Here is a 27,762-nt window from a genome sequence, read left to right as displayed (position 1 = left end):
ATAGTATCCCACTGAATAGGCATTTTTGGGAAAATTTAAGCCTGGAAGCCAGAGTATCTGCTGGAACTTCCCCTGTGGATATTCAATTTCACACCTCACCAGGAATTCAACCCTCCTTTCCAAATGAGGCTCTGCCTGTAATGTGTACTCAGATGTTCTCAGTTCCTAAGACGTTCCTAGCTTTACTCAGTGACAAACCTTTTCAAACACTTTGGAAAGCTAGTGTTTTCATGCCGCATATAGCGTTAAAATGCCACATATTAAGAAGCTTGTTAACTATGTGTCATCTCAGCTAGAAATTAAGTATTAGTTTTGTAAGCCTGTAAGGGAGATGTTTACTATACATTTTATATCTGCAGTTTGAGTGGTGCAGGTTGTTCCTTACCAAATTTAGTAATTCTATATGGTGGACAAAAACATTTTAAATTTGGCACACCACATGTATGGCAATGATGCATGAAAAATTTTCCATGTAAGATTCCCAGAAACCTGTATGGCAGTTTCCCACAAATTGTCCAGTAATTATCTCTTGAAAACATTTGCTTGAAAAACACCTCTTCCTAAAGCTGAGAGCCAAAAAGCCATGGAAAGGGACATGGACAAAAAAAAAAAAGTGTAAAGAAAATAACAAAATTGGTACCAAGTCAGTCAAGGGGCATTGTTAACTGGTTTCTTTAAAGAAGGAAATCACGGGGTTTCCAACAACAAAAAAGCACATGTACCAAATGCATTCCACAGCTGTTCTGATTACTACCTTAAATACTACACCAAGAAGAAGTCAAACACTACACAAAGTATTTCTGTTATAAAAGGGTATTTTGTGGAAAATAAATAAAAATGTGGTTCACCACTCAGAAGGCACATTAGTTTCAGTGCAGCTCTGTCCTTATGAAGTTACAGGAAGAGAACAAGGCCATCACCAATCCACACATCCAAAGACTAATAAATTAGCATTTTCACATATCTTTCACTAGTGTACAGCAATATGTACTTTAGAAGTGAATAAAGCAAAACCTTGGATATACTATTGTAAACTATACCGTAATACCTTGTTACATCACGGAGAAGCGTCAAGAATTTTGCTGCAAAGTCACAAAGGTGATGATCTTCTTGGTAAGATAATTACCAGTCAGAAGCCAAAGACTTGGCAGAGTTGTTGAAAAGGAAGTTACACTGCAGTTACATTTAACTCCTTTGGTGATGGGCATTAGGAACATTAGTATCACACAAAAATAACACTTATTTTTAAAGAAAGGCAAACGCAATGTACTTTAAATACAAATTCCAATGATCCCTTCCCCCTCCTTTCCTAGAGTTATTGGACAGCACGAACCCATTTTCACTGGTCAGTCCTCAGTGCACAACTTCTTACCCACACAGACCCAGACAGCCACAGTATCAAGTTACTTCAGTCTGTGACTGCCTTTACTAACAGTGGTAAAGGATGCTGTTTGATGTGGGAACGTGGAAAATTTATCATCGGTGAACACCGATTGACCTAAGCCTGCAGTTGGATAAATCACAGAAGGCCTCCATAGGAGAAAAAGGGCATTATAACATGACAGGTGGACATTAATAGATCTTCCATAAGTAGGTCCAATTAGTAGATACAATTGCATGTAATTGGTACCTATTAATTACACAAGCCATTGCTTCTCATACAGCAGGTGCTACAGAATGCCGTGATAACAGATCTTCGCTCTTTACAAACTCCCTGGCTGACAGACAGTACCTGGTGAGGTACAGATATTTAACCAAAATCGGAATGGAGTGGAAAAGTGGGTACATATCAACCAGCTACTGCTGTTCCAGCATCAGGAAGAGGCCTTGCTATTCACCTTCTTTTTATTTCGACACAGATGAATTTCCCAAATCTTCGTCTGGTTAATCCTCTTCGTAAAATATAAATAACATTCAGCTTTTACATGCAAGAAATACAGCTGCTTGTATATGCATACATCTTGAAAGTGAGACCTTCAAAGAACATTTTAACAAGAACTACAAAGATAATACACACAGAGCACTGATTTAGCTGAAGGCCACGAATTCTGTTAAGAAAGGTGATCTGTTTTTGTTGTTGTTGTTGTTGTTGTTGCTGTCGTTTGCTTGTTTTAAGTCAAATTTCTAAATAGTATTTATATATTTCAACTGAATTGATAACATATGAACATGATAATCAGAAACATGTGACAGGCTCTCACACAACATAGTAGTTAAACTCTGCTTTACAAACCGTATCCTATAATTGCTGCATTTATCTGAAGCCATAACATACAGAATGGAATTGCTTGAATACTTCTTCTTAGTATAAGAAAGCAGCCTTGTTGGATGACGTTACCAACTCTTTTCAGATACCAAATATACTCATGAGTAAAACCAAGACACAAGGAAGATCACACAAGGTTTTGGTAATTATTTTATGTTGGTTTTATAGCTTTTCTTGTTTCTTTAGGAAATTCCTTCATAGTAAAAGGAATGAAGAATTCCAGGAGAGAGTTGACTTCTGTCAGTTCCAGACTGTATTCCACTGCTATTTTCTCTGCAGTCCATATCTTAGGATGAAGTTTATGATTATTAAGAAGCATCAGAGCCTCCACAATGGAAATTTTGCCTTTGGTAACTTTCTTAATATCTAGATGTTCAAATTGACCTAGTTTTGTAATTCTCTTTTCCTCGTGTTTACACGGAACATGTTCACCACCTCCAACCTTTACCTAATTGTGGGAAGGAAAACAAAGAGAGCTTAACAGCAGTTCTGTTTACTATGTATACTGTAGCAGCTAAACAATCTCCCCAAACATGGCATCTCCTGTTAGCTTTCCCCATTTTTACAGCATTAAAATGCTTGGCCACCCTCACTTCTTAATATCACACAGATTAGAGCCAGTTGTTTCACAGCCATTCTATATAGGAGGGCCAGCCCCCACCCACATTATGAAAACCTACAATCCATTACAGTCTGCGTGTTGTACAGACTCAGCAGCCCTTCGTACAAGTCAAACTACACATTTTGGCAGCTAAATATAAATGCAGATAACCTAATATTCGGTATCATTTCATGGTGGTGGGGAGAGGAAGGAAAAAATCACACTAAAAACTGGTAACCTTCTGATACCATTGGAAATCCTTTCCATATATTCTCTTCCCCTTTCATTTTCAGGTTTTAGTTTTGCAACTAAAAGACACCACCTCTTTTGCTCAGTCTATAGAACAAGATTTTCTGGACAAAGAGGAAACTATTTTGCATCATCATATGCAATTTAATTTGCATGACTACTGCAGCACTCAGACACGAGGTCTCTTCTCTCAAGTCCATTCATATTTCCTTTTCCAAGTTATTTAGAAACCAGCTGTACCTTCCCCATACTGCCTTTTATTAAGGCTTCACCAGTGAATAACACTGCAAAGAGGCACAATGAAAACCTTTCTTAAGAAGTGCTTTTAAAGTTATCAGAGTCCACCGATTACCCCAGGCATTGTACTAACCCATATGCTGAGAAAACTGATGAGGATGCTGCAGCATCTGTAACTGCCTGCTTCTAAACTACAGACTGCTTGACAATGCTACCGACCTTCCCTTTCTTTCTATTTCCTTCTAAAATTATGCTAATATAATGAACAATTTTTCAAGTCTTAATTAAATGATATATCTCTAGGTATCTGCCCCTTCAGAACTGAAAGCCAGTAGTTTTCCAAGTAACTTTACATGCAAAATATACGTATATGTATATTTACATACAGAAAAAATATATTTCATATATATATATATACACATAAAATATATATGTATAAAATATATGCAAATACACACATGTATATTTATTTTATATGTAAATGATGCACGAGGTTTTTAAAAGAAAATCAAGACAAGAAGAAAGTTTTTGGATGAAGCTTTGCCCACAAGCCTCAGTGGACTCATTAATCATGCTCTTCCTAACAACCTCAAATGACACACCACAAGAGCAAGCCTTATGTGGTAACAACCTCGCAGTAGGTGCAGAACCAAGCACTAAGATTTCCACTTGTGGCTTTTCCTCAAATCTTTCACTTGACAGACTTACAAATGGAAGCGTTTAAAGATACTAGAATTAGACCTTCAGCACTTCAAAATTAGCATACTAACTTCTCTTATGAAAATCAAGGAATAAGATTACTCAGAAGCTCCAGGGAGTGACTGAATTTTAAGATATTTTAGTTTTGAATAGAAGGTACTCTGGATGTGGAATATCAGAAAGACTTGGAAGTTTTATTGCTAGACAACTACAAAACTTTTATTGCTAAACGGAAGAGCTAGAATAAAATGGTCCAATAATGCAACCGGTAAAAAGCAGAAGCCATAACATAATGAGGTGGAAAAGAAGAGACCGGGTACCAGTTTGCGAGTTACTGGAAGGCATATATCTTGTTTTCCAAGTTAAAGAGTGCAGCCGTTAGTAATGAGGAAATGGATAACCGTACAGTCCAAAGACTATACAAGAAAAACACAGCTAGGGCAGTTCCTGAGCCACGTAAGAAAAAGGCTCTGCACAAGACAACATTAACACCAGTTGTTAAAGACTCCGGAAAAGTGTTAGTGTCTTTATCCTCTACCACATCCATGCCTCCACATTAGTCCCAATCTCTTTTCTTCTAAGAAATCTATGGGACATCTCTAGCAAACTGCATCTTTCCAAAAGGCTGGCCAGCTGCCCTTCTGCATTGGATGAAGCACCAGTGGGAACTTAAGTGAAAAACAAACCACCAAAGTGATGTTAAAAAGGGGTCATGTAGGTTGGATAACCACAGCCTGACACATGATCAAGATAGATAGTCAGTCTGTACTACTGATATATAACTAAGCAATGAAATACTGCATTTATCTGTCAAAAGGGTAGCATCTAAGCACTAGCTGAAGGTTTTTTCTTAAAAAAAAAATATTGAAAAAATGTTCATTTGTCTTGAAAAGTATAAGTCTGGTAGGATTTGCACTGAGTTTGAAAACCACAACGCTGATGCTCGTGTGCCTCCGACAGCGAGCAGTGCTCACCTGCCCCGGCAGATCTCTAGACTCAACATAAACGTCTTTCAACAAGGTGAGCAGCCTGTCGTCCTTGCTGTACACCTTCTCGCGGATCGCCGGGTGCTCTACAGGCAGCATGGAGAAGAGCAGGAAAAAAAAAAAAAACACTTGAGGAAAGGGAGAAAAGTACTGTGCCTCTCCCTTCCCTTCCCTTCCCTTCCCTTCCCTTCCCTTCCCTTCCCTTCCCTTCCCCTCCCTTCCCTTCCCTCAGCCCCTCGGCGGCCGCCATTTTCTCACCGCCCCTAGCAACCGCCCCTAGCAACGGCCCCAGCGACGGCCGCCGACTACAGCTCCCGGCATGCCCCGCGCGCGGCCCCGCTCTCAATGTCACCGCGGCCCCGGCTCCTCGCCCGGCCGCCCCGGCGGGGCCGGCACCCACCGGTCAGCGCGTCCAGGCGGGCGGTGGGGTGGCGCGGCGCGGGCGTGGGCTTCTCCTTGCTGATCTCGCGGTGGGCCCGGCTCTCCAAGTTGAACGCCCGCAACGCGCGGACCAACCGCCCGCCCATCGCCGCCGCCGCCGCCGCCGCCGGGACGGCCCCGCGCCTGCGCACAGCGGTGGGGGAGGTGCGCTGCGCATGCGCAGAGTGCTGGCGCGACGCCGCCGCTGCTGGGCGGGGCGGCCGGGCAGGAAGGGCAAATGGCGGTGCGCGGGAAGCCTGCGCTGGGGTCGTGGGTTCATGTCGGGCAACTATAACCAAATAAATAAATAAACAAGCAAATAAAATAAATAAAGAGATAAAGAGGTGTTTGGGTGTTTCTTTCACGGTGCTTTCCGCCAGCGCGGTGTCCTCTCAGCGTTGCCCCGGGACGCTGGCTCGCCGCCATGTCGGCGGGGGGCAGCTGGGTCCTGCCGTGCCCCTGGGGGTTTTTGGGGCTCCTCCTCGGCTGCGCCTTCGCCCGGCGCTGCTGAGAGCGGGGGCCGTGGGGTTTCTGCCGGGGGATGTCCTCAAGGTGGCAGGCTCGCCCAGGGTTTGCTGCACGCAGCCTTTTCAATCCCTTTTCAATCGGTTTCTATCGTTTTGGCGTGAGGTGTAGGGGGTGCTGGCCGACAGGTGGCTTTTAGATCCGTTATTTTCTAATTGTATTCACTTGGTTTATAAGCAGGGTTATGTGCAATAAGTTTTTTTAGGAAACCGCAGTGAGTCCAGAGTAAAATCTGGGTCTGGTACGTGCATGTTATCTACAGCAAAAAGCTGTACTTCATCACTCATGGGCTTATAGATGGACCAAGTGACCCCAACAACAAGGCTGAGATGGCAGTTCAATGTATAAACATTATCTGTGTGGTTTTCCATACCTTTTAGCTTCCAGATACAGTGTTACCATGTGCCACCACCTGTTGTGCTCAATGTGTGTCCTCACATAAATTGTCACCCCTACTTTCTGTTCCAGTAGCTGCTGTGCTGATGTCTTGCTCTTTTTTTTTTCCTCGTTGTAAGTTTTTACTTCAGTAATAGTAACATGGAAGTATTTAGGGATGTTGTTCCTCTTAATGTTGTATTGGGCTCATATGGCAAGATTTTGGTAGCAGCCAGGCTGCAGGGGTGGCCTCTATGAGCAGAGCCCAGCAGCTGCCCCATGTCAGAGCCGAGCCAGCTACAGCTGGCTCCAAAGGGGACCTGGTCGCTGCTGACCACAGCCGAGCTAGGGGGCCCTGCTGGTTGGGCTTCTGGTAGAGCAGATTGAAGAAAGGGAAAAAAAAAAACAAAACACTGTGCCAAAGCAGCTGGGAGAGAGGAGCAGGCTGTCCCCCTGCAGCCCTTGGGTGCCACATGGAGCAGATCTCCACTCTGCAGCCCATGGAGGAGCCCCCGGTGGAGCCCCCAGTGGAGCAGGTGGATGTGGCCTGGTGGAGGCTGCAGCCCATGGAGAGCCCCCGCAGGAGCAGGCCCCAGGCTGGAGCTGCAGCCTGTGGAGAGGAGCCCACGCAGGAGCAGGGGGCCTGGGAGGAGCTGCTGCCCACCCATGGGGGACCTGTGCTGGAGCAGTTTGCTCCTGGGGGATGGATGGACCCCGTGGGACGGAGCCGTGTGGGAGCAGTGCTTGAAGAGCTGCTGCCTTTGGGCAGCCCCCACAGGCTCAGTTCCAGTAGGACGGCATCCCGTGGGAGGGACCCCACGGGGAGCAGGGGCAGAGAGGGTCCGTGCAGGAGTGGTGGAGATGAAGCATTAGGGACTGACCACAGCCCCCATTTCCCTGAGCTGCTTGGGGGGAGGAGGTAGAAGGGAGTGGATTAGGGGGAAGGTGCTTTTAGTTGGCTTTTAGTTCTCACTGCTCTAGTCTGTTAGTAGTTGGCAATAAATTACACTAATCTCCCTTATGCTGAGTCTGTTTCGCCTGTGACAGTAATTGAAGAGTAATCTCCCTGTCCTAATCTCAACCCATGAGCTGTTTTTAATAGTATTTTCTCCCTCTGTCCTTTTGAGGAGGGGGAGTGAGGGAGCAGCACGGTGCTACTAAGGTACCCACTGGTTTTAAACCATCACAATAGTATTTCCTTTTAAACACGTTACTGGCAGCAGATTATTTCATAAACAGATATCATCTAGAACATATACCCTAAATGGAAACGACAAGACTTATTCCTTAGTATTGTTCACAATTTTGGGGTTACGCTATTCTCACCAGGGTGCAGTCTCTCTCTTTCAGACTGGAGGCCTCATTTTGATGCAGCCCAGACTTCTGGGAAAACTGCTAAACTGTGAAAGAAAGAGCCGTGAGAAAGTATTTAGTATTGAACCATGCAAGATAAGAAGGGTAAAATTGGAGACAGAGGTAAAATTTTTGAAAGGGAATCAGCAGATTAAAGATTCAAGAGGAAAAATGTAAGCATGAAAAGACAGAGGATTTTCTGAGAGAAAAAGGAAGACAGAAACAGCAACACCAAGCGTGAGCCTGTTGGAAGAAAAAATGAAGGCTGGCCCTTCTTCACCTGACTGCTGACTGCCTGGTCAACAAAGACTCCAAAGGTGCCTTACCAAAGCAGAAAAGGAAATTAGTGGCTCATTAATCCTGGCTGTTGTGTGAATTAGCCAATAATTGTTTTATGCTTTTAACTTGTTTATGTGCTTTTTGCAGTCTCTTCATGTGTGGCAGTAATTGCCTGAATCAAGTGACTTGGAGAAGGAATGTTTCAAGGGACAATGAAGAGACACAACTTAATTGTTCATTTTTAGGAGGAAAATGCACATTGCTTGCCCTTGCATCCATCTAGTTGTGCTTACTCGTGTGCGCGTATGAAACTTTGTTTTTCAAAACTTGGTCTTCTACTGGTAGTAGCATTATTTGGTGATAACATCACTGATGCGATAGTTGTTATGGCTGTGGACTGCTTGCATACTGCATGAGGAGTGTCAGTGTTCTTCTCAGAGGAAAGTTGAAAGACTAGCTGGTGGATGAGGAAAAGCAATCAGGTTTAGACTCTCAATATCTGTTAAAGGGTGGAAGCAGGTCTTTAACTTACATTCTCTGGTAATAAACTTACTGACTTGATCCTAGTGGGAAATATTGGTGGCAGGGGGATGGTTGGACCAGATGATTTTGGAAGTCTTTTCCAATCTTAATGACTCTATGATTCTATTTTAGGCCCTGTACATATAGTGATAATGGGAAGTTAAGTGATATTAGCTATTACAGGAACATAGAAGCATAGCAGCTCTTTAAGATATTGGACTGGGACTGGTGACATATCTAATTAAGTACCATTAGTCGATTAGTTGCTGACTTATCAAATCATGTGCTCAATAACATAGGTTATGTTTACAAGTGGTTAGCCTATCCAGTGTAGCTGTAATGGTAAAATTCACATGGATGTCTTTGATGCTTGTAAACCTTTGACACCTATTTAAGCATTTCTCTAGGACATTTTTACTAACGCGACTGTGGAGGCAAACCATTATTCCCAATTTGGAAATAAAGATTTTTCTCTTCAAAAGCAAAGAACTGCTGGCTTCTTGGGTCAAACTCTGTGATTCTGAGCAATTCTGTCTCTGTAAAGCCTGAATGTGACTAACGCTGCTGTAATATTTACTGACAGTGAAATAAATTCACTAGAAGGCAGTTGGTTAAAAATAAAGAGTGATGTCATTCTCTGCCTGTCACTTGCTGTCACTGAGGATGACACAAGGCTGTTCTTTTTTATGTATAAGGAAGGATCTGAAGTATAAAACTTTTATTCTCAGGAATCTGTCATTTATAGTATAGCAAGCAGAAAAATTTGAGAATTATACCCCCTGCCTTTTTTTTTTTTTTTTTTTTTTGTCATTTGGTATTTTACCAGTGTGACCATGTTGAAATTAAATATCAGAAATCAAGAGCTTGGAATTTCTTTCTCTATAATGTATCTGCCAGTGTAATTATTAAAAAAATGAATGTGTGGTTTCTCAGAGCATAAAAACTACCTGTGTTCAGCTTTAACAATCTTACAAATGGGATATATGTTTCATGAGCCGGGAACACACATGTTTCCAGGGAATTTAAAAATAACAAAAGAAATAAGTCAGTCCTCAAGTATCTCTCTATCAAAACAGCCCATGGGAACTACACAGACAATCAAACTGAGTTATTTTGTACCAGCAGCCTGTTGTCAACAGTAGACAGCATCAAACATATCAAGGGAAAACATAGGAATCTATAATATGCATGTGCCACAGGCTGCTACACTATCTTTTTAATATTTTTACACCTCTTAGAGAGAAATTCCTGGAGCTACTGTGCATCTGGAAAATAAAATGTACGTTTGTGGCCATTCTTTAAATCATTTGTTTCAGTTTTGCATCCCAGTTTTGATTTTATGTTGTGTTTTCTTCAGTTTTTGTTTTCAGTTAGTTCTGCATCTGGATGGGAAATGGATCCAAAATTAATTTGTGTAGTTCAGTGGTATCAGAAGGCTGTTGGATCTGATGCAAATTCCCCTTAGATGAGGGAGCATAGGAATGTTTGGTACTAACTTGATTTGTTATGAGATAGGATTAAAGTTTCTGTGCTCTCTTTAGAATGGAAAGCATTAGTCCAGATGGGCAGGTAATCTCAGTGAAATAAGATTTTTCTTCTAATAAGGACAAAACTGAGAATTTTTGAGAAAAGGCAGGTGAGGTTTTCTATGTGGTGTAAGGGCTAGGAACATCCAGAGGTCAAAGGCAGAGGAAAATTAGCATCCCTTTCTCTGTAGTGGTATACTGTTAAATTTGATTCTGTCCATGTTTTCAACCATTTACAGTTTTGTTTGTTTGGTTGGTTTTTCTTTTCTCTTTTTTTTTTTTTGTTGCTGATGGTTCATAACTTACAGCAATATAAAGGGATGCTCTAGCAAATGCACACACGATTAGAATTCAGGGAATTCAGTCCTCTGTCCTGATTACTGGTTTCCCAGTAAACACAATGAGAGCATTGATCCATTTGTTCCTTATCTCATCAGCATTAGGATGAACTACAGAACATGGCATTAGCAAGAATTGATTATAAGCCAAGCAAAAATGACTGTCCTGCAACTTTGTAAGGACGTACTTAGGAAAGATGGTCATTTAGATCACTGTTGCCCTTAAGTGATTTCTGGTTGTTCTGTTACTTAATTCAATTTATGTGTTTTTGGCTTCAACTGATCCATCTGTTACTGGCTCCTGAAGTATCTAGAAATATATGGAAGACTTTTCCTTAATTCCAGGCTATGATCAGAGAGCTACTAAACAGTTGCATCTTTTCAAGGCTAGGTGGCTGCAGTGCTTTATTTAAAGAGTTTTTGTCAGTCCTTACTTGGATGAAGTACATGGAGAATGTAGTAAGCCCACGTTTACAGGCTCACACACTGACACAGGTGTTACAAGCGCCTTGTCGAATAATTTTAATTTCAAAGATGTTACATTTACATCCTCCTGATTGACTGTGGCTTTGTATACCTGATGTCATCTTTAACAGCTTTCCTATCTAATCATTATAATCTCAATTAACAGGTTACTTTGACTTGGAAATGTACAGTAGGAGCCAGCATATTTGAGAATGAAGCAGGCTTGTACTGTCATTAATTAATTATAGCAATTAGAGTTGTTTTGCCATGTTATTCGTCAAAAGACTAACATGGTCTTTGTTTTCACTCACAGAGTTCTCTTCCACATGCTAAATTCACATTTTTCTGACTCAGTTTGTGTTATATATATGAAGATATACTATGAAATTAAGTAGTGAAAACCCAGGATATGCAACTCTCTTAAACTATAAGAACATTAAAAAAATGTCAACCCAAATCAATACAATGCCCTGTGGAAACAAATGCATCTTAGTTATTGCTAAAAAGTAATACTTTAATATTACTAACTTAAGTATTTTCTGTGAAAATTACATGTTCTTTTTGTGCAGCTGTGACTGGTATAGGATAACATAAATGACAGTCCTTGGTGATTCACTTGAAAAAGTCAAGAGCAAAATGTCACAGGCTAGAATCTGCCGCTATGTGATGGGGAGCCGAATGGGTTTGCCTTTCCATCCCTTAATTCTGATGCTTTTGGCAGTAGAAGAGCAGAGGGATCCTGAGCAGCAGATCCACCCTCTGTCAGTGCAGAGACTGTAAGCAGGGAATGGGCAAAAGTCACTGTGACTTCAAGCTGCAGACTGACCAGCTCTCACCTAATAGAAATCGGTTCCAACCAAGTCTTACAAAGCTGGAGAAGTCATGATAGTTTAATAAGTTAGAATATAGCAGTGGCTTAATCACTGTTATGCTGGGTAAGTAGCCCCTGTCCTATACCTGCATTTTTCTAGATCTACAGTACCTAAATTCTGCCTGGCACCCCAAAGGGATGCTCTGCAAAGCTTCGAGGATTACTGTCCTGAAGTTACACATCTTTCCAAGCTGCTTCCATAAGCCATTTCTACCAATTCTGAGAACTCCTCTTTCCAAGAAGCAAGTGTATCTACATTAATGGTAGAAGAGGCTTTCATTAGGGGAAGCTACAGGATTGCAGGGCAAAGAAAATGTGACCGTAGGGTTACAACCTAAAAGCTCTTAAGTAAAAGCCTTGAAGTAAGGCAGAATGTGTAACATTGCATTACCAGAAAATGAGATAGATACAGAGCATGATTTGAGAAATACATCATAATAATTTAGCATTTAGTCCAAGAAACAAATGAGAAACCATCATCTATGTTTTATAAGGTATGCATCCACCATTAGGATTACTATAATCAAGTCTTGTTGATTCAAAACCAAACATTTTCCTTCAATTTGTGATTATATTCACTTGCCTCCGTATGTTAAATAGTAAGTGTTTAAGGGCTACCTTAAAATCATAAAACCTAACATATAAACTCCTATAGACTTCAGTAACAGTAATACAGGAGAGGATAAATAGAAAAGAAAATAATAGGAAGGAACCCAAGGCAAAAGACAGTAACTTGTATTTGAAACGGATAAAAAATTCTCATGCTTGGGGTTGATCCAGTGAGGCTGAGGAAGGAAATCCCCCTAAGGGAAAATTCTCATAACTATCTACTGTTATCATCTGTCTGGGCTGGTTCATTGTTCTACATCTTACTCTGAAACAGCTTGTGTGAGCCATTGCTAGAAACACTGAGACTACATGTGCTCATATTGCTGATCAGGGGAAAACAGACTTTTCCCTGACTGTTCTCCAGTTGTTTCATTTACCATAAAATATATTTTATATATATATATATATATGTATATTTGACTTAGGAATAAGTCAATATCAATTATTGCAATGTATTGCAGAAAAAATGGCTGTTGCACCAGCACTAGTGCCCACTACAAAGGATTTGGTCTATACCTAATACAGCAGTGCCCATTAATGTATATAAGCGATGTCTGGGGTTTGGCTGATTAGTCCACAGAGGAAGAGGTAGTTGAGACAAATACTGCTGTGTTGTATTACTTAGTTTTGTATTATTCCTGAATATTATAGTTTGTGCACAGTAGTACAAAAAATGAATGAATGAATAAATAAATAAATAAATAAATTACAATCAATATAGGTTTTCCAGTAGAGCTTCCTTACAACTTCTGAGCCTTCTCCTTTTCATTTGTGTGTATTATCATTTCCCTGGGAGCTGGTGTATGGTGTACACAAGTTGTCCTGGTAGAGAATACATCAGAGAAACAAGAGCTCTGTGATACAACTCGTGGCTACCAGTATTAAGAATTCATCACCAAAGTTAGAGAGACCTTTGTGCGTCTCTTTCCACAGCATCAGAAATCTGGGGGAAGCACGTGGGGCACAGATGAATTCTGAACAATCCCATTAACTAATTATATATAGAGATACAGTGTCTAAATATATAAGTGTTATATATAAATGTCAGGTTGCTCTGGGGGCTACTAAAATAGACCATTAAAGAGGTCCCAAGTTATTTAAAGAGGTACTACCTTTAGGTACTAAAAGTTCATTTTTAGACTGCATAATAAGGGCATAATCAAGCTTCAAAGCTCCAGCATTATGTCTTAGTACATGAATGTGGGTTTACTGAGACTCCTTGAAGGCAGGGTTCTTTATGTAAGACACCTTTAGGATCAAGACAAAACAACCACACTTTCCTATACGCATAGGATAGTGCAAAATCAGTGTTCCTGGGCATCACCTCAAGAACTCTGTAGGGTTTAAGCTTCTCTTCAACAGTGACATGGGACAGCTTCATGCTGGCATAAAATCCCTTGCAAGACTCTAGGAAGGATCCCTGCAAGGCATTTAGTGGCAGTTTCCTCTTCGTACCAGGGGAAATTCCACCTCACAAACCCACAAGATCTTTGATTTTTACCCTCTGTTCAGACATCAGAGGGAACATGAGAAATTATTTGTTGTTCTTTAGTACCTTAACATTTGGAAAATGTGGGTTCTCTTGTAATGGTTAATTGCCATAATGATATAGTGTTTTCTTTTTATTCTTACCCCTCTATAGAGGTATTATATTTCCTCTCTGGGCATGGGGAACAGGAGCAGAGTTACAGCCTGTGCTGTAGACAGAAGAGCATCGATCTTTGAATCTGTTCTCTCTCTTCCAGTGCTGAAATGTAGAATACCAGTGATCAGCACAAGCAGATTACAGCACATTCTGCATGGATATTCTCATAAAATGAATGTTGTATAGGTTATATTGTTGCAGATGCCAATAAAAAAGCAATTATTTTCTGTTTTAAAGGACCTTTTTTTTTTTTTTTTTGGTCTACTGATTCATATGTACTTTAGGATCTTCCATCATTTCCTAGTACAGTTTAGAAAATGGAGTGGAAAGTAACAGTGCAGTTTTAAAACCAGTAGTTACACCTCTTGCTAAAATTTAGTTTTTTTTTCAGATGTGTTCTGTCTCTTTCTGTGTCACAACTGAATACATTTTTTTTTATTGAACTATATACATTGAAAATATTGAGTTTAAAAAGAATAAAATATAATAAGCTGAAGTGTAAGGAAAAGGTATTATGAAAAATAGAGAAAAATTGTGAAAACGTGTTCCTTTTTCCTTAATAAGAGCTAAACACTGTAAAGTTTGAACATCAATACTTTTTACAGCTTACCATTTTATTAATGACTTACTTGTGTTTGTCGGAGAGGATCACACTTACGTTTTCTTTATTGCTCCTGGAGACTGAGTTGAATGGCAACAGTATTTGTTCTAGTGCTAGACTCTTATCCAATAGGGCTGACTTTGCAGGTTGCTTCCATTAGGAGAACCAGATGATGGCTTCAACTGCTTTTCTGAAGGAATCTGGCTCATCTGAGTCCTGTTCCTTTCAAGCAACATACAGACAACCCCATTTTTTCTGAGCACAGCAGGAGACAGGAGACAGTTTCCACGCTCACGGTTTCAGGCCCCCAACAGACATCATTTACACACATGCACAGACACACACACAGTCCCTTGTTGCTTTTATGAAGAGGAAGGCCTGTTGTCATCTACAGCCCCTGCTGTCACAAGCCAAATGTTTCCTGTAATAACTTCCATGAACTGTCTCCCTCCCTGCTGCTTTTTGTCGATTTCTCTCAGCTGCACAGAGCTACCCCCCAGCCAAATCCTGGCTTCAGACCAGATTGTTCAATTTCCACTCCAGTCCTGTCATTCTGCTGGGTGATCTGAGCAATGACTTCTATTGTTTCGGGTGGAAAAAAAAAAAAAAAAAAGGTATTTAACTGTACCTGGAATGGAAGTAGATTATCACTCCTACTAACCTTAAATAGAATTTAGACTTCTTCCTAGATCAGAAGCACATCTCTTTAAAGTTAGATGCCTTCTTACCTTTTAGTACCCTTCGTGCTGTTAGGACTTGCTATCTGTTTGAGCAGACAACATGCACGAGGTGCCTGGTTGCCAGAGTGGAATCTGTCATCCTGAAGCTACGTCCAAGCATCTTTTTTTTTTTTTTTTGCGTGCTTAACAGGAGCAATTTAAGGCTGCAATCTAATAGTGTGTGCTCAATTTTATGGAACCCTACAGGTAGGAACATACTTTTAAACCCTTTTTATGTGGCAACAAATGCAGGCACACCTATGAGAGACTAAGAACCATCTGTAAGAGAGGCTCCAGACTAGCTGATAGAGAGCACCTGAAACAAGGCACTACTTCTCCATATTGCAGTATTTGATGCTGTTTGTTGACGTGAAGGTATTTCATTGTGTTTTAATTTTGAGGTTTAATGCCATGTCTGTGGGTGTCTTTATCCCAAATGAACTCAACAGGCTTCATCTGAACTCCAGATAGTTGTCAGCTGTCACTCTGTGAATTCCATTCATGCTTTATTTGTATTTTTTTTTCTCTCTGATTTTTTTTTTTTTTTTTTTTGGTAGTGATAAAAAGAGGCATGTTGTAGGTTAGTGTCCCTGCTAAAAATCCTTCAGTTATGAACTGAGATATATATTGAAAGTTCAGCTCCAAATACATACACACATACCTATTCCCACATATACTGGATGGAGTAACATTTAGCATACCTAAATCAAGATAAGGCAAGTCTTGTGCCATGTGGAGTAAGCAGTCCACCTAGTATTTGGTGTATGGAGTGCTGCTTCTTGTCCTTTATCATGATCCCAATGGCAGGTGAGATTACAGCCCACCACACATGCAGCCTAACCAGCCTAACAAATTGTTGAGGAAGCAAACATAAACCCATCAGAGAACTGCACCCGAATCTCACGTCTGTGGGGCAATTATACAGATGGAAGAGAAAGGAACAGAATACCCTGTCGGAGACATGCTAGAGTGGCTCTTGCAGCCCTCAGATACCTCAGTGGCAACATAATGAGGAGAATGCAAATAGACAAAACGTGGCAAATTTATACAAAAGAATATATGTTACAGTCAACACCTCGTCCCTACTGGTATACATATGAAATGCAAACCAAACTAATTTTCAGATGTGGAACTTGCATTCACCTTCTATTGCCAATTACCTTGTTAAAAATTGCTTTCTATTACAACAGATTCCTGTTAGGAAACTAGCTGGTCCAGAAACTAACTTATCCAGTTCTACCGTTCCTTAACTGAAGAGTTAAGCACTGGAAAATCAACCTGCGAGGATTCATTCTCACTGTGTTAGGCAAATCTTTGGTCTGACCTGCTTTTGCTACCAGCATGAGCACAAAACCTCTGCCCTCCACTGATACACCACCAGTTGTGCACATGAGCACAGGTAGGCTTTGGGAGACTAAAGATTTCAACTTCAAGCTGTCAACTAGATTGTCTTCTGCTTCCAGTGTACAACCTGGGAGGAGCTGCAAAGTGCAGGGGTCTCAGACCAGACATTGAGGTGCTTGAATTAGTTGAGACCTCCTATCACTGGTATCTGTAGTACATCTACATCCACCATTACTTGGGGAATCTCTTCCTGCCATAGTTTATGTCTCTCTCCCTCTTCCTGACCATTTTCCTCTGGTTTCTACCCCTGCCAACCATACTGTCATCCTTTACCCCTGGCATGGGACTTCTCAGACAGCAGAGCCTCCAGATGCTCTTGGAGCAGTCCCATGCTAAGTGGTGCTGCTCTATTACTACAGTTTAGCTTCTCTAGACTACAGTTTCAGAGCAATGAAATATGCTTGCTTGATGCTAGAAATACACCTCCTACTTCACAGAAATAAAAGCTGTGGATTGTCACATTTAACATGCCAGCCTATTTTGATTTCAACAGTTCAGAAGCAGAGAATGATTTTGTTTAAGGCAGCCTCAGCCTGAGCCATGCCAAACTTGTCTTTGGCATTGAGGATGTGTATTTTTAAAAAAAAAAAAAAAAACAACTTTCTCTTTTGGAGGAGGGGGGATCTAGAAAAGGGAGATAGATGGAGGAACAGCAACAAAAAATGTTAACTTTCAGTGGCCAGCACTTTACCTGTCAACAGTACTATATGGGTTGGTTAGAGAACCGTTTCATTAGTTTCTTGTCTTTTCTTCCTTTTTTCCTTTCTGCAAATGTTAAGTGCTGCATCTAGAGTTGCATTCAGGACAACATGCACATCAAGGGAAGCATCATAAGGATCAAAACAGGACCTTTAGCATCCTACTACCCATCAGGACACCTCGTTCTTTCAGTAAGGAATGTCACTGCATCCAACTAAATCTGTTCCAAAAGAACCAGGTCAATGCACTAACCTAGACATCTCCAATGTTATAGCTAACACTACTATTAATATATCTACTATTGGGAAGGGAATAGTTACTCCCTTACCTGTTTTCTTGTGCCTACTGGGCTTCTTGTATGCGGGTGCTGTCATGCAATTGATGTTTGCCAGCTCCACCCAATAAGCAGGAAACCTGAGGCACATAGGGGTTTTCTTACCATCCCTGGAAGTCTTTAAAAGACGTTTAGATGTAGAGCTTAGGGATATGGTTTAGTGGGGACTGTTAGCGTTAGGTCAGAGGTTGGACTCGATGATCTTGAGGTCTCTTCCAACCTAGAAATTCTGTGATTCTGTGATTCTTCTAGCCCTAGCTGCAAGGTTGGAGAATAAGATTGCACACACACACACATACACACACATTTTTTCCTTTTTTTTTTTTTTTTTTTTTTTGTTTGTTGATGTTGGACCCTTGTTCTGTTTGGTTGCTTTATATGATTGTGGTATTGCCATGTGATCTGGAAAATGCTCAGCTGAGCAACCTACTCAGAATTTAGTGTAGTGCTTTATTTTACTCAAAATGGTGGTATTTGGTATACTTTCAAATATAACTAGGATTTGGCTATGTCTATCTGGCCGATTTTCAGAATGTTGAGGTAATGTACTAGTAGAGCAGGTTTACATTCAGCTTTGCAAAGAGGAAATTATGGATTAAGCATGGATGAGTTGTAAAGAGCCTCTGAGAACAGACAGTTTTACATTGATTGCACAAGAATAGATTCCTGTAATTTGTGGTTATGCAGGAAACTCACCATAAATCACCATGAGATTCAGAATCTTCCAAATCCAGGCTGGGATCTGAAGAAGTCTTCAGTGTAGATAGGTGAGTGACATATGATCCTGAGACAGTACTGGCTATTTGTCATTTTAAATGTTATCAAAAAACTACAGGGAAAATACTCTTCCTAGCATGGTTGGGTAAAACTTTTTTTTTCCTTCTGCTACCAACTAGTGCCACTAGGCACTGTGGTGTTCATGGAGGCTCCAGTGCCAGCACGGAGATGGAATTTTGAGTTTACTTTTCCTTTATGGTGTCAGAAGGAGTAAAATAAAATTCTGGATCTATGTTTGAAAACAGTCTCAGTTTTAAGTTCAACCCAGCTGTACCCTGAGGCTGAAACATGGCCATGTTTTGGCAGCAGGGAAGACTGCCATATGTTGCAGTGATAAAGAAATTACATTGATGCCAATCTTTGAAGTCAGACTTATAAAAAATATCTAAGGGAGTATATTTGTAGCAGTATAAACTTATATATGTATATAGAATAAAAGAGCCTGACAAGTTTATTTTTCTGTCTACAAGACATTTTTTTTTGTCTCTAGCAGTCATGTACTTTGTAGATGGCAGAAGCTGCAATTCACGATTGCTCTTGAGAGAAGATATAACCCATAAATCCATTCCATTTCCCTGTTACACAGAATCGTGTTCTGTCTCGCTCCCAGCTTTCAATAGCCATAGTGCAATTCCACTCTTTGAATAAGTTCTTACTTATTGACTGGCTTTAAGTGAGCACATACTGGAAATCAATAAGAAGATTCTTTTTTTAGCAGTTGTTCATGTCAGGCCTTTAAATGAGTGTGGACGTGGAGATCCTGAACATGGCTGGCAGCAACGTGACATATTCTATTTTTTTTTAAGGTCAGTATAGGCTGCTGGTTTATAGCTCTCACGGGTGCTATGGCTTCTAAAATAGTCAATTAGCTCATTTCAGTGCCAGCAGTTTGTCAGGTGTCTTTGCACACACACACACAAAAAACTATTGGTATTATTGATATGCATATAATAAAATCTACTGTAAGATCTGTTCATAGGGTTTGGAAATTCCAAACCACATCTACTGCAACTTAATGCAGAACAAAATATCCAATACAAAATATCTAACTCAATCATAAATCTTGTTTGCTTTTATAGACACTGAAGCTGCTGTTTCTCATCGCTGAAGGAGGGCTGTTGCTGATCCACAAAGCCCACTAACTAAGAAGTTTTAAATTCACTCCATTTACCAGTATCCTGAGACACATTTGTGAGATTGCTAAATTGCTGAGAATAGACTATATATAGAATAGAATGGGTTCCACCAGGATCTTCTTGTTTTCACCATTTCCTTTAGCCCATGAAGGAAATTATCCAGAGACAACAAATTTGTTTTGAATCAGAAGTTTGTGTTCTGTGTATTTGCCATTTCCACTTCTTTTCTTAAATTCTCACAGTACTTTGAAACTGAGAAAAAACACTGGCTTTTTCTTCCTGTATTATTTTTTTTTTCAGTGAGACTGTGGTATCTGAAGAAGATATTAATTTCTTTTTGTGACCCTCCATCTCATCAGACACAGTAGCACATTTCTTCATGTTATTCTGAGACTGGCAGGTTAGTTTGAGAATAATTTCCACCGCTAATGTCAAGATATTTAATGCTGTTCCTAACCCATGTACATGTATATGCTCCTCAGTCATCCTCTACAGCTGAGCTTTACTATCAAATGGCAGAGCGTTATTTTGTAATCTTTGAAAAAAGGCATATATGAAAATTCTGCATACACCAATTCTTTAACAGAGGCAAAGACATTGATACAACTAATCCAAATATATTAGCTGCTGATGGACAGGATAGGAAGTGACCTATAAAATATGTGTAAGTTGTCAACGTCTGTGGCTGCTTCAGACTGCTCTCACTAATTGAATCTTGTATTTTGTTGAAAGGCATTAAAAGGTCAGCACCTCACTGCTACCTGGATGTTCTTACCTGTGCTTTCTCCGTGTAGCCACTTCAGGGGCAGAGGCAAAGCACTGCCTGCCTTGGAATAATTTTTCAGCCCCTCAGAGGCCAGTCAGTTGCCCTCTGCTCCCATTTTGCTCACCTCTGCCACCAGCACTCTGCCTCCTGCAACTCTGGCACTCCAGTTCCTGCTGTGTTTCTAGGCACATGTGCTCAGAAGGGACTGAGTACAGGGAGACTGTTCATCACGTAACATTGTCACGTCCACACTGTGCAGTGCAGCAAGGTGTGGACATGTTTAAGCTGACACAGAGCAAAATAGCCCTGGTAATGTGGCCACAACAGCTTTGCATTGCACATGAGTTAACCAGCCCAGATAAGAAGCAGTGGCCTTGTCTTTATGCCTCTGTTTTGAAACAGCACACGGCACAAAAGGCGTCATACTCAGCATCTGGTGCTGTGCACTCTCTGAATGGACTTTGCAGCTTTCACTGTCTGCTCTGCAGAGGAGGAATTGGGTTTATTTTTTATTATGTTTTTTTTTGTTTGTTTGTTTTGTTTTGTTTTTTTTTAGATCCCTTTAGTGGCCACCTCAAAGTAGAACAACTCATCTGTCAGGCTTAGCTAAAGGCCCAGACTCTGAGAAATGTTTTGGGCATTGTCAGCTGAAAAAGGCTTGAACTCCTGTGATGCTACATACACATACAATTTAGTAGGCAAGTATATTGGAAATGGAGGCAGAGATTTTGGGGATCTACTTTTTTTTTTTTATTATTATTATTTTTTTTGTATTAACCATACAGCTGAGAAAACAAGAACTGACTCCTAAAAAAATCCAGTGGCAGGATGTGAACTCTGCTTAAAACTCGAGCTGCTCCAAACAATTATTTAAATAGTGGAATTATTCAAATAGCAGTACAGCCATGTCTGCTCTTGCCGAATTTTAAGAGTGGCTCACTATTCATTAATTATTTTGCTTTATTATTATTATTATTATTATTTATTTTCTGGTGTGTAGAAGGTTCTTCACGACCATGAGATCAGTCAGAGGGTAGGGGGAGAAAAGCTCCTACCACCTCAGTTTCAAGAGGCAAGAAAAACTGCTGAGCATTATCGAGCCTCACTGCAAAGCCTGCTACTGTGTCCCCCCACAGACAGCATCTGGGGGAAAAATACAAAGGAAAAGACCACAGCGTGCCGCTTTTACACCTGGGGCTACGCCAGGGGCTCTGCCGGGCCTCCTCCCGCTCCACAGCTGCGGCTGGCGGCCCCGGGAGCGAGGTCAGCGGCCGGGAACCGGCGGCAGGATCCCGACTGCTCCCGCTCAGGTGCGGCCCACCCGCCCCGGGCTCGGCGGGGGCTCGGCGGCCGCGGGCGCTGGGCGGTGCGGGGCGGCGCGGGGCGGCGCGGGCAGGCTCCTCCCGCTCGGGCAGAGCCGCACAGGCGGCCCGGCGGCTCTGCGGCTCGGCGGCCTCGTCTACCCCTCGCCCCGCCGCCGCCGTCGGAGCGGGCTGGGAGGCACCTGCCGCGAGGTGAGCCGGCGGCCGGCACCCAGCCGGGGTTTTGGAGGTGCCCGGGGAGCCGGGGTGGCGGTGGTGAGGGTGAGGGGGGGGTGTGCGTTTGGTTGTTGCCACGGGGACGGATCAAGCAGCACCGCCCGCCCCTGGGGCGCCCTCCTCGGCTTGGGTCCTGCGGGGTCGGGGCGAGATGGAAGAGGTGGGGATCCGAGCCGGGCAGAGCAGGATGCCGTGCTGAGCCGGGTAAGGAGCCCTCTCCGGACCTGCAGCCCCTGAGCCGAGCTCTTCGTGCTCCTCTCTGCTGCTTAAATGCGCCACATCGCCCCGCTGGCTGGGGGCTGCGGCTCGGAGCGGCACGGCGAGGGAAGCTGCAGGTGAGGAGCCGGGCGAGTAGGGCGCATACACCTAATAAAAACACCAAAATCAGACCTTGCAGCTTGTTATAAATGCCCCTGGTTTTGTAAGGTGTAGGAGAACGTCTCTGAAGCGGGTTGGAGTTAGTCTCACTTGCATAAATAAATACTAAGGGCAGCATTCATTTAGTCATTAAAAATTAGCCCCAGAGGCCGCGACGCTGCTAGGGGTGGCACCGAGGGTGAAGGATTACTCTGGGACCCGCTTGTGTTGGCAGGGGCAAGGCCTCCGCAGGGTGCTCACCAACTGGTTGGAGGTTTTCATCCAGAAACAAAGTTTATTATTTACCTAAAACTTCCAGAAATCGAGCGATACGCTGAGCAAATCATATGGTAATCGCAATTGCTTAAAGATCTACCGGTATGTAGCTACTCAGTATGATCCCCCTGTTATGTGCCAGTTTGCAAATGAATAGAGAATTTTCTGCTTAACACTGAAAGTATTCCAGGAGAATTCCTTTCATCTTTTGTCTGCGTTTTGGATCGTGAATAATTTGACAGTATCTGCAAAGCACTTTGCAGTTATTATGTATGAGGTAAGAAGCGAGGTATGGGTACTGCGAGAGACTGCTCCAGAATAAAGAGCTCTCGCTTTAGTAGGGCACTAAAAATAATGCAGTCATACCAATTAACACCTCTTAAACATAAGATTCTCTTAGGTGCTCACACTGTTGATAAAAATATCATTAGGGTTGTGATTTATAGTGCATATGAGCAACAAAAGTCCCCGTTTCTTGCTGTATAAGTATGCATGGAGAAAATGTGTGTTTGGATATATATTGATTTGGCAGATGTGGGGAAAATAGTACTTCTAATATTTAAAAGGGGGAACAGTAGAGGGGAAGAAGTGGCATCTGGGTTTCTTCTGAAATGATCCAGTTAGATTTGCAGGTATGTCTTGCATTCAGTCCTAAGAGCAAGGAAGTGCTTTTAAGGAATGGAATTTCAATGTGGAAACTGAGGTGCTATTTATTTGACACTTCATAAATTAGCATACTAAATGAACCACCCAGAATATCATGCTAAGCATTGTCTTTACTGCTAGAAAACCGTGTGATATTCTAAAAGTAAAGATGTGTATGCAAAAACTAAATTTCTGAGATTTGCTTTTGAAAGCAAGCTCAGAAGTGTCTGGACTTTGAATTGGCCCTGAACAGAAAATGTAGAGTTTTTCCTCAGACAACAAACTTGAGATTCCCTGGCACCTATGAACTGAGCTGTAATCTTTTTGGGTCTGTCTGCCCTGTAAGAAGGGCATGAGCAGCTGTGTTTGAGATGGCAACTCCTGTTAAAAAGGCTGTATATTGCTACATGTATAAGTGAATTTGGCTTGGGATTTGAATTAATGAAAATAAAATGCTTGAATAATGTCAAGGAAGAGGTTTTTGTTTTGTTTTATTACCTTTTGATCGTTCTGTTAGTAATAAGGGGACCAATAAATCTGCAGCTCACAATAAGGAGAAGTATGGTTGAAACACTTGTAGCAGATGGAAACTCAGGCTTGTACAGGCCTGTTCTTCAGTTGGTCCTCACAAAGTGAAGCGAGCTGGACTTATCTGGAGAAAATGCAACATATTCACTTTAAAAAATGACATTTTTTGTTATCTCCATTTTCTTTTTGGATTCAGAACACATTGCTTCTGTCTGAAAAATCAGGTATAGATTTAATGTAGCTTCTGACAGTGATGATGAGCTTCTACAATGTAGCAAAAAGGAATCTATATGAAATTCATGGCACTGCTTTGGTATTTTGTGTTGACTTTGTTGACTAGAGTGTGATTGACTTAATGATCAAGAATGGCAATAATTTGTTGCCCCGTGAGTTCAGGGAAGTGATAAATTATAAATTGGGTGAGAAATGAGAGTTGGTTGAAGTGAAAAATGACATTCATTTAAATGCTCAGGCAAGAACAGTTGACAGTTCCAGAAGAAACCAACTGAATGTGAATGTTGTCCACTGTCATTATGCTCACCTACAGTAACCTTGTAGTTGTCTCATTTTAGTTCTTTTTAGTATATATATATATAAAATTGTTCATATTTCTTATTGATTTAAGACTTTCATATGGCACTTTCCAGTGTGTTCTATGCTCTGAGGCCTTCAATTATGCCAGAACTGTTTGGAAACAGAAAAGAAAAAAAAATAATCTTGTGTTGAATTTTTACACCTCAATTCTTTTGAGATTTTTGGAGGAACAGTGTCAAAGATAGAAAACTACAAAGGTTTTCCTAACAAATCCTAACAAATTATTTGTTTTTCAGAAGCTGTATTTTTAACTTTTTTTTTTTTTCCTTCACAAAAATTACTAACTTTTTGGTATTTCTCCCCAATTTCTTGAACTGAGAACTATATTTAATAGTGAAAGACTCATAGGATCCTTGACAGAGCAATTTTCAAATCTTCAGTTCTTTGGGTTCTGACTGTTAGCATTTTGGTCACTTGAGATCAAAAGAGGGTTGATGTTACTTCTGCCATTCTATATGCTTACCCTTTTGAAAGACGTGCTTGTAGTTGGGATTCTTTATTTTACAGTCCTTTATTAACTTGATTTCATAGGAAACTTTGACATTTTATTATCAAATTCTGATCTCTGAAGAAAAGTAGAAAGCAGATACTTCCTACGTCTTTAAGTAATTTAAAAGAAGTTGTGTGTTGGCTCATGAGTGGGATTTGCCTCTGACTTGAATTTTGGGCTTTAAATGGTTACTGTGTTTAATTTGAGAAGAAGTGTGCATAGGAGAAAATTGCTGAAGGGCAATCCTGCTGAGTCCAGGAAGAAATTCCAGGCAACTCTGGGAAGCAGTTTCAGGACAAAAAAGTGGAGCAATGATGGTGAATTTGAGTAGTTTGAACTGGGAGACCAGGAGAGCTTTGAAACTCCTGGTTCTGAGTGCTCATGTGTGGACCAGCCATGCTGGATTGGCCTGGCCTTGGTGGAAAGAGAAATATCTAAAGCAGGCCAGAAAGAAGCTACAGTGTGTCCTGGGCAGGTGCTAGTCTATGTTCTGGCTCAGGCTTTGTCATTTCCAGCACTTGTGAAAGAACTTTGTGCAGACTGCTGTACAGCCTGGCCAGGAGTGGAATTGGAAAAATGTTTCGTCAAGATTTTATCAGGCTTGTACTTTTTATAGTTGTTCTTTCAGCTGTGGAGAAACGTGGACATAGCTAATGTTTGACATCCCTTACCATCCCTTATCCTTTCTGGGAAGACCTTTTGCACCCAAGGGAAAGCTGAGCTGGAATATCTTCTGTGCTCCACACTGTCAGCTAAGTCACATAAAGGGCAGATACTCTGTGCGAACACAGGTAGTACGGATGTGTCTTTATGCACATACCTATGTTGCTAACCCTTCAGACTACATCTCTCAGTTGGCTTGAGAAATTAAAGGTGGCATTTAAAAAAAAGTCCCGGTAGTAAATGCCACACAAAATCTGTTTGTTTTCATGCCAATAAGGAGCTATTGACTTTGATATCAGCAATTAGAGATTTGTCTGTAGTGTGAAAGCAACAGAATATGTAAAGTTATGAGAAAAATAAATCAGAGGCTTTCAGAACATCAATAATACTCGAAAATGTATGATTTTTCTTTAAATTAGATGACTACTCTGAACAATTATGTAAATTGAGAATGTGTTCTGCCAAAATTTCTGTAGCAATATGCTGCAGTAGTGTTGAAGAACTTTAATTGTGGAGGATGAGCTTTATAGGGGGATAAACACTGTAAATATTTTGATTCATCAGTACTTAAAGGTTATGGTTATTCTGAAGAGTGTCTTTTGCAACCATTTGTCTTTATTTTTCCTGACAGGAATTGCATTATATATGTAGTGGTGGGTTTTGACAGAATAGAAGGTGTGATGTTGCAGCCTAATTTACTTTTTTTTTTTTTTTCTGAATTTGTGATTACTTAAGATGTGTCTTAAAAATGTGGATGTGTACGTTTTTTCCCGGTAGTCTAAACCTTACCATCTTCAACTTTTTTAACCCCTTTTTGCCTCCAGAATAGCCTCTCCTCCTACTGTTCAGTAAGACTCTGCTTCAAAAAATTCTCTGTGTTTTTATTTTGGGCAACAAGGGGCTTTTGCTTTGAAGGTGTGATATGTAAGAATGATTGAGGTCCATTTCTGCTGTGTTGATAACATTTGGTTTCTGTCCTGCATGGGTTTAAAACAAACACAGAAAACCAGCAAAAAAATGCTGATTGGCTAAGTGAAAGCTACGTTGCTTAGATTAATAATGAATTCTGAAGTGGACATGAGCAAGCTTATGGCCTTATTATGTCTGAAACATTTTCCATCAGGGTTCACCTCAGGTTAAATGAAGTACATACAAAGGGCTACTGCCATTTGTGAGCTAAACTGGAGCTCTACCTGGCTTATCAAGACAGAAGAGATAAAAACCTGTGTTTGAAAAGTGTCATCGGGGTTTGTAGGATGCATTCTTTCCAGGATGTGTTCTGTTCCCTAAGATTGATAGTGATCTTGTTTTCAAACAGCTAGGCTTATATGTAGAGCATGGTTTTATATGTTTATATATATATATATATATATATATATATATATACATCCCCACCTAATATAGATTTTAAAATAGTATCTTTAAATAAATAACAACAGTCATAAGGTTCCCTCTCCGAAGGGATGCATCCTTTGCATTCATTCTTTTCTGTGTTATACGTGGTTTTGAAAGCCTCCTTTGAGTGAAAGTGACCTTTATTTTAGTTGCATAAAACAGGAAAGATCTGAGGTGATGTTTCTGGAAAGTACTATGACTTTGACGTCTGTAAACTGAGGAGATCAAACGAGAGATCTGGACAGCTGATGGCTGACCTGAAGTGTGGAACTTCTTTAGTAGGATAATAATATGTGCTGTGCGTCATATGCCTTAGGAGAACTTCCTTTATACATATGTATTTTTTCCCTCCATTAGTAGAAAAGCCAGGTGAACAAGCAGGGAGAGGACAGAACTTCTGTCTGTCAGGGTCTTTGTGCATCAGGACTGCCGAGCACACTAAAAGCTGCGCCGCACTGCCCATCCGCAGTGAGATTGAATCGAACTGCGTTTCGCATCTCTTGCGATCTGTGGTGAGTTGCATACAGATATATACCTGCTGCACTCACTTATGGGAAGGTGCATAGGAAATGGAGGGATGCAATACAACTAGGGAATCTCATGTGTCTTCTTTTTGCATATGTTCTTTCTTCCTCCAAACGGGGTCACATCTAAGAGTAGAAAAAACATAGAAGCTGCGGGAAGGTGAAGAAGAAAGGACTGAGTGTTCTTCACTTGCTTACTTACGAAGGAACAGAAACAGAAGTTCAGTTTTACAGCAAGCAAGTCAAACTCTGAAATGTTTCTGTGGCAAGGACTGGCCTTCTATCCCATGCAGTTCTCTTGGACCAGTGTGACTGGACCTTCAAGCGTATATTCAGCCAGAAGCATGCTG

The 27,762-nt window shown here is 41.1% G+C and overlaps 2 protein-coding genes across 11 annotated transcripts in view; one reads left to right on the top strand and one right to left on the bottom strand.

The window, feature by feature from the left end:
- Positions 1-656: 656 nt before the first annotated feature.
- NDUFAF4 (NADH:ubiquinone oxidoreductase complex assembly factor 4) lies at positions 657-5,634 on the bottom strand. The gene is made up of 3 exons (XM_027454826.3): positions 5,439-5,634; positions 5,027-5,124; positions 657-2,714 (listed from the first exon to the last, which is right to left on the bottom strand). Exons 1-3 carry the CDS (start codon positions 5,563-5,565, stop codon positions 2,418-2,420), a joined length of 522 nt encoding a protein of 173 aa, XP_027310627.1. The 5' UTR covers positions 5,566-5,634; the 3' UTR covers positions 657-2,417.
- Positions 5,635-21,493: 15,859 nt separating this feature from the next.
- The window catches only part of KLHL32 (kelch like family member 32), a 121,862-nt gene continuing 115,593 nt past the window's right edge, over positions 21,494-27,762 (top strand). For 4 of the 10 annotated variants that reach the window (XM_038177071.2, XM_038177076.2, XM_038177066.2 and 1 more), the window contains exon 1: positions 21,767-21,916. The gene's annotated coding sequence lies outside the window, so the exon portion shown is untranslated. Of the gene's footprint in view, positions 21,917-22,066; positions 22,276-27,762 lie in introns of those variants that run through there. The other 6 variants (XM_038177072.2, XM_038177067.2, XM_038177068.2 and 3 more) reach the window with 4 other exon arrangements.

The sequence above is a fragment of the Anas platyrhynchos genome, chromosome 3 (genome assembly GCF_047663525.1).
Source record: "Anas platyrhynchos isolate ZD024472 breed Pekin duck chromosome 3, IASCAAS_PekinDuck_T2T, whole genome shotgun sequence".
Lineage (NCBI taxonomy): Eukaryota > Metazoa > Chordata > Aves > Anseriformes > Anatidae > Anas > Anas platyrhynchos.
The sequence above is the reverse complement of the archived record's forward strand: the minus strand, read 5'-3'. Positions and strand labels throughout refer to the sequence as shown.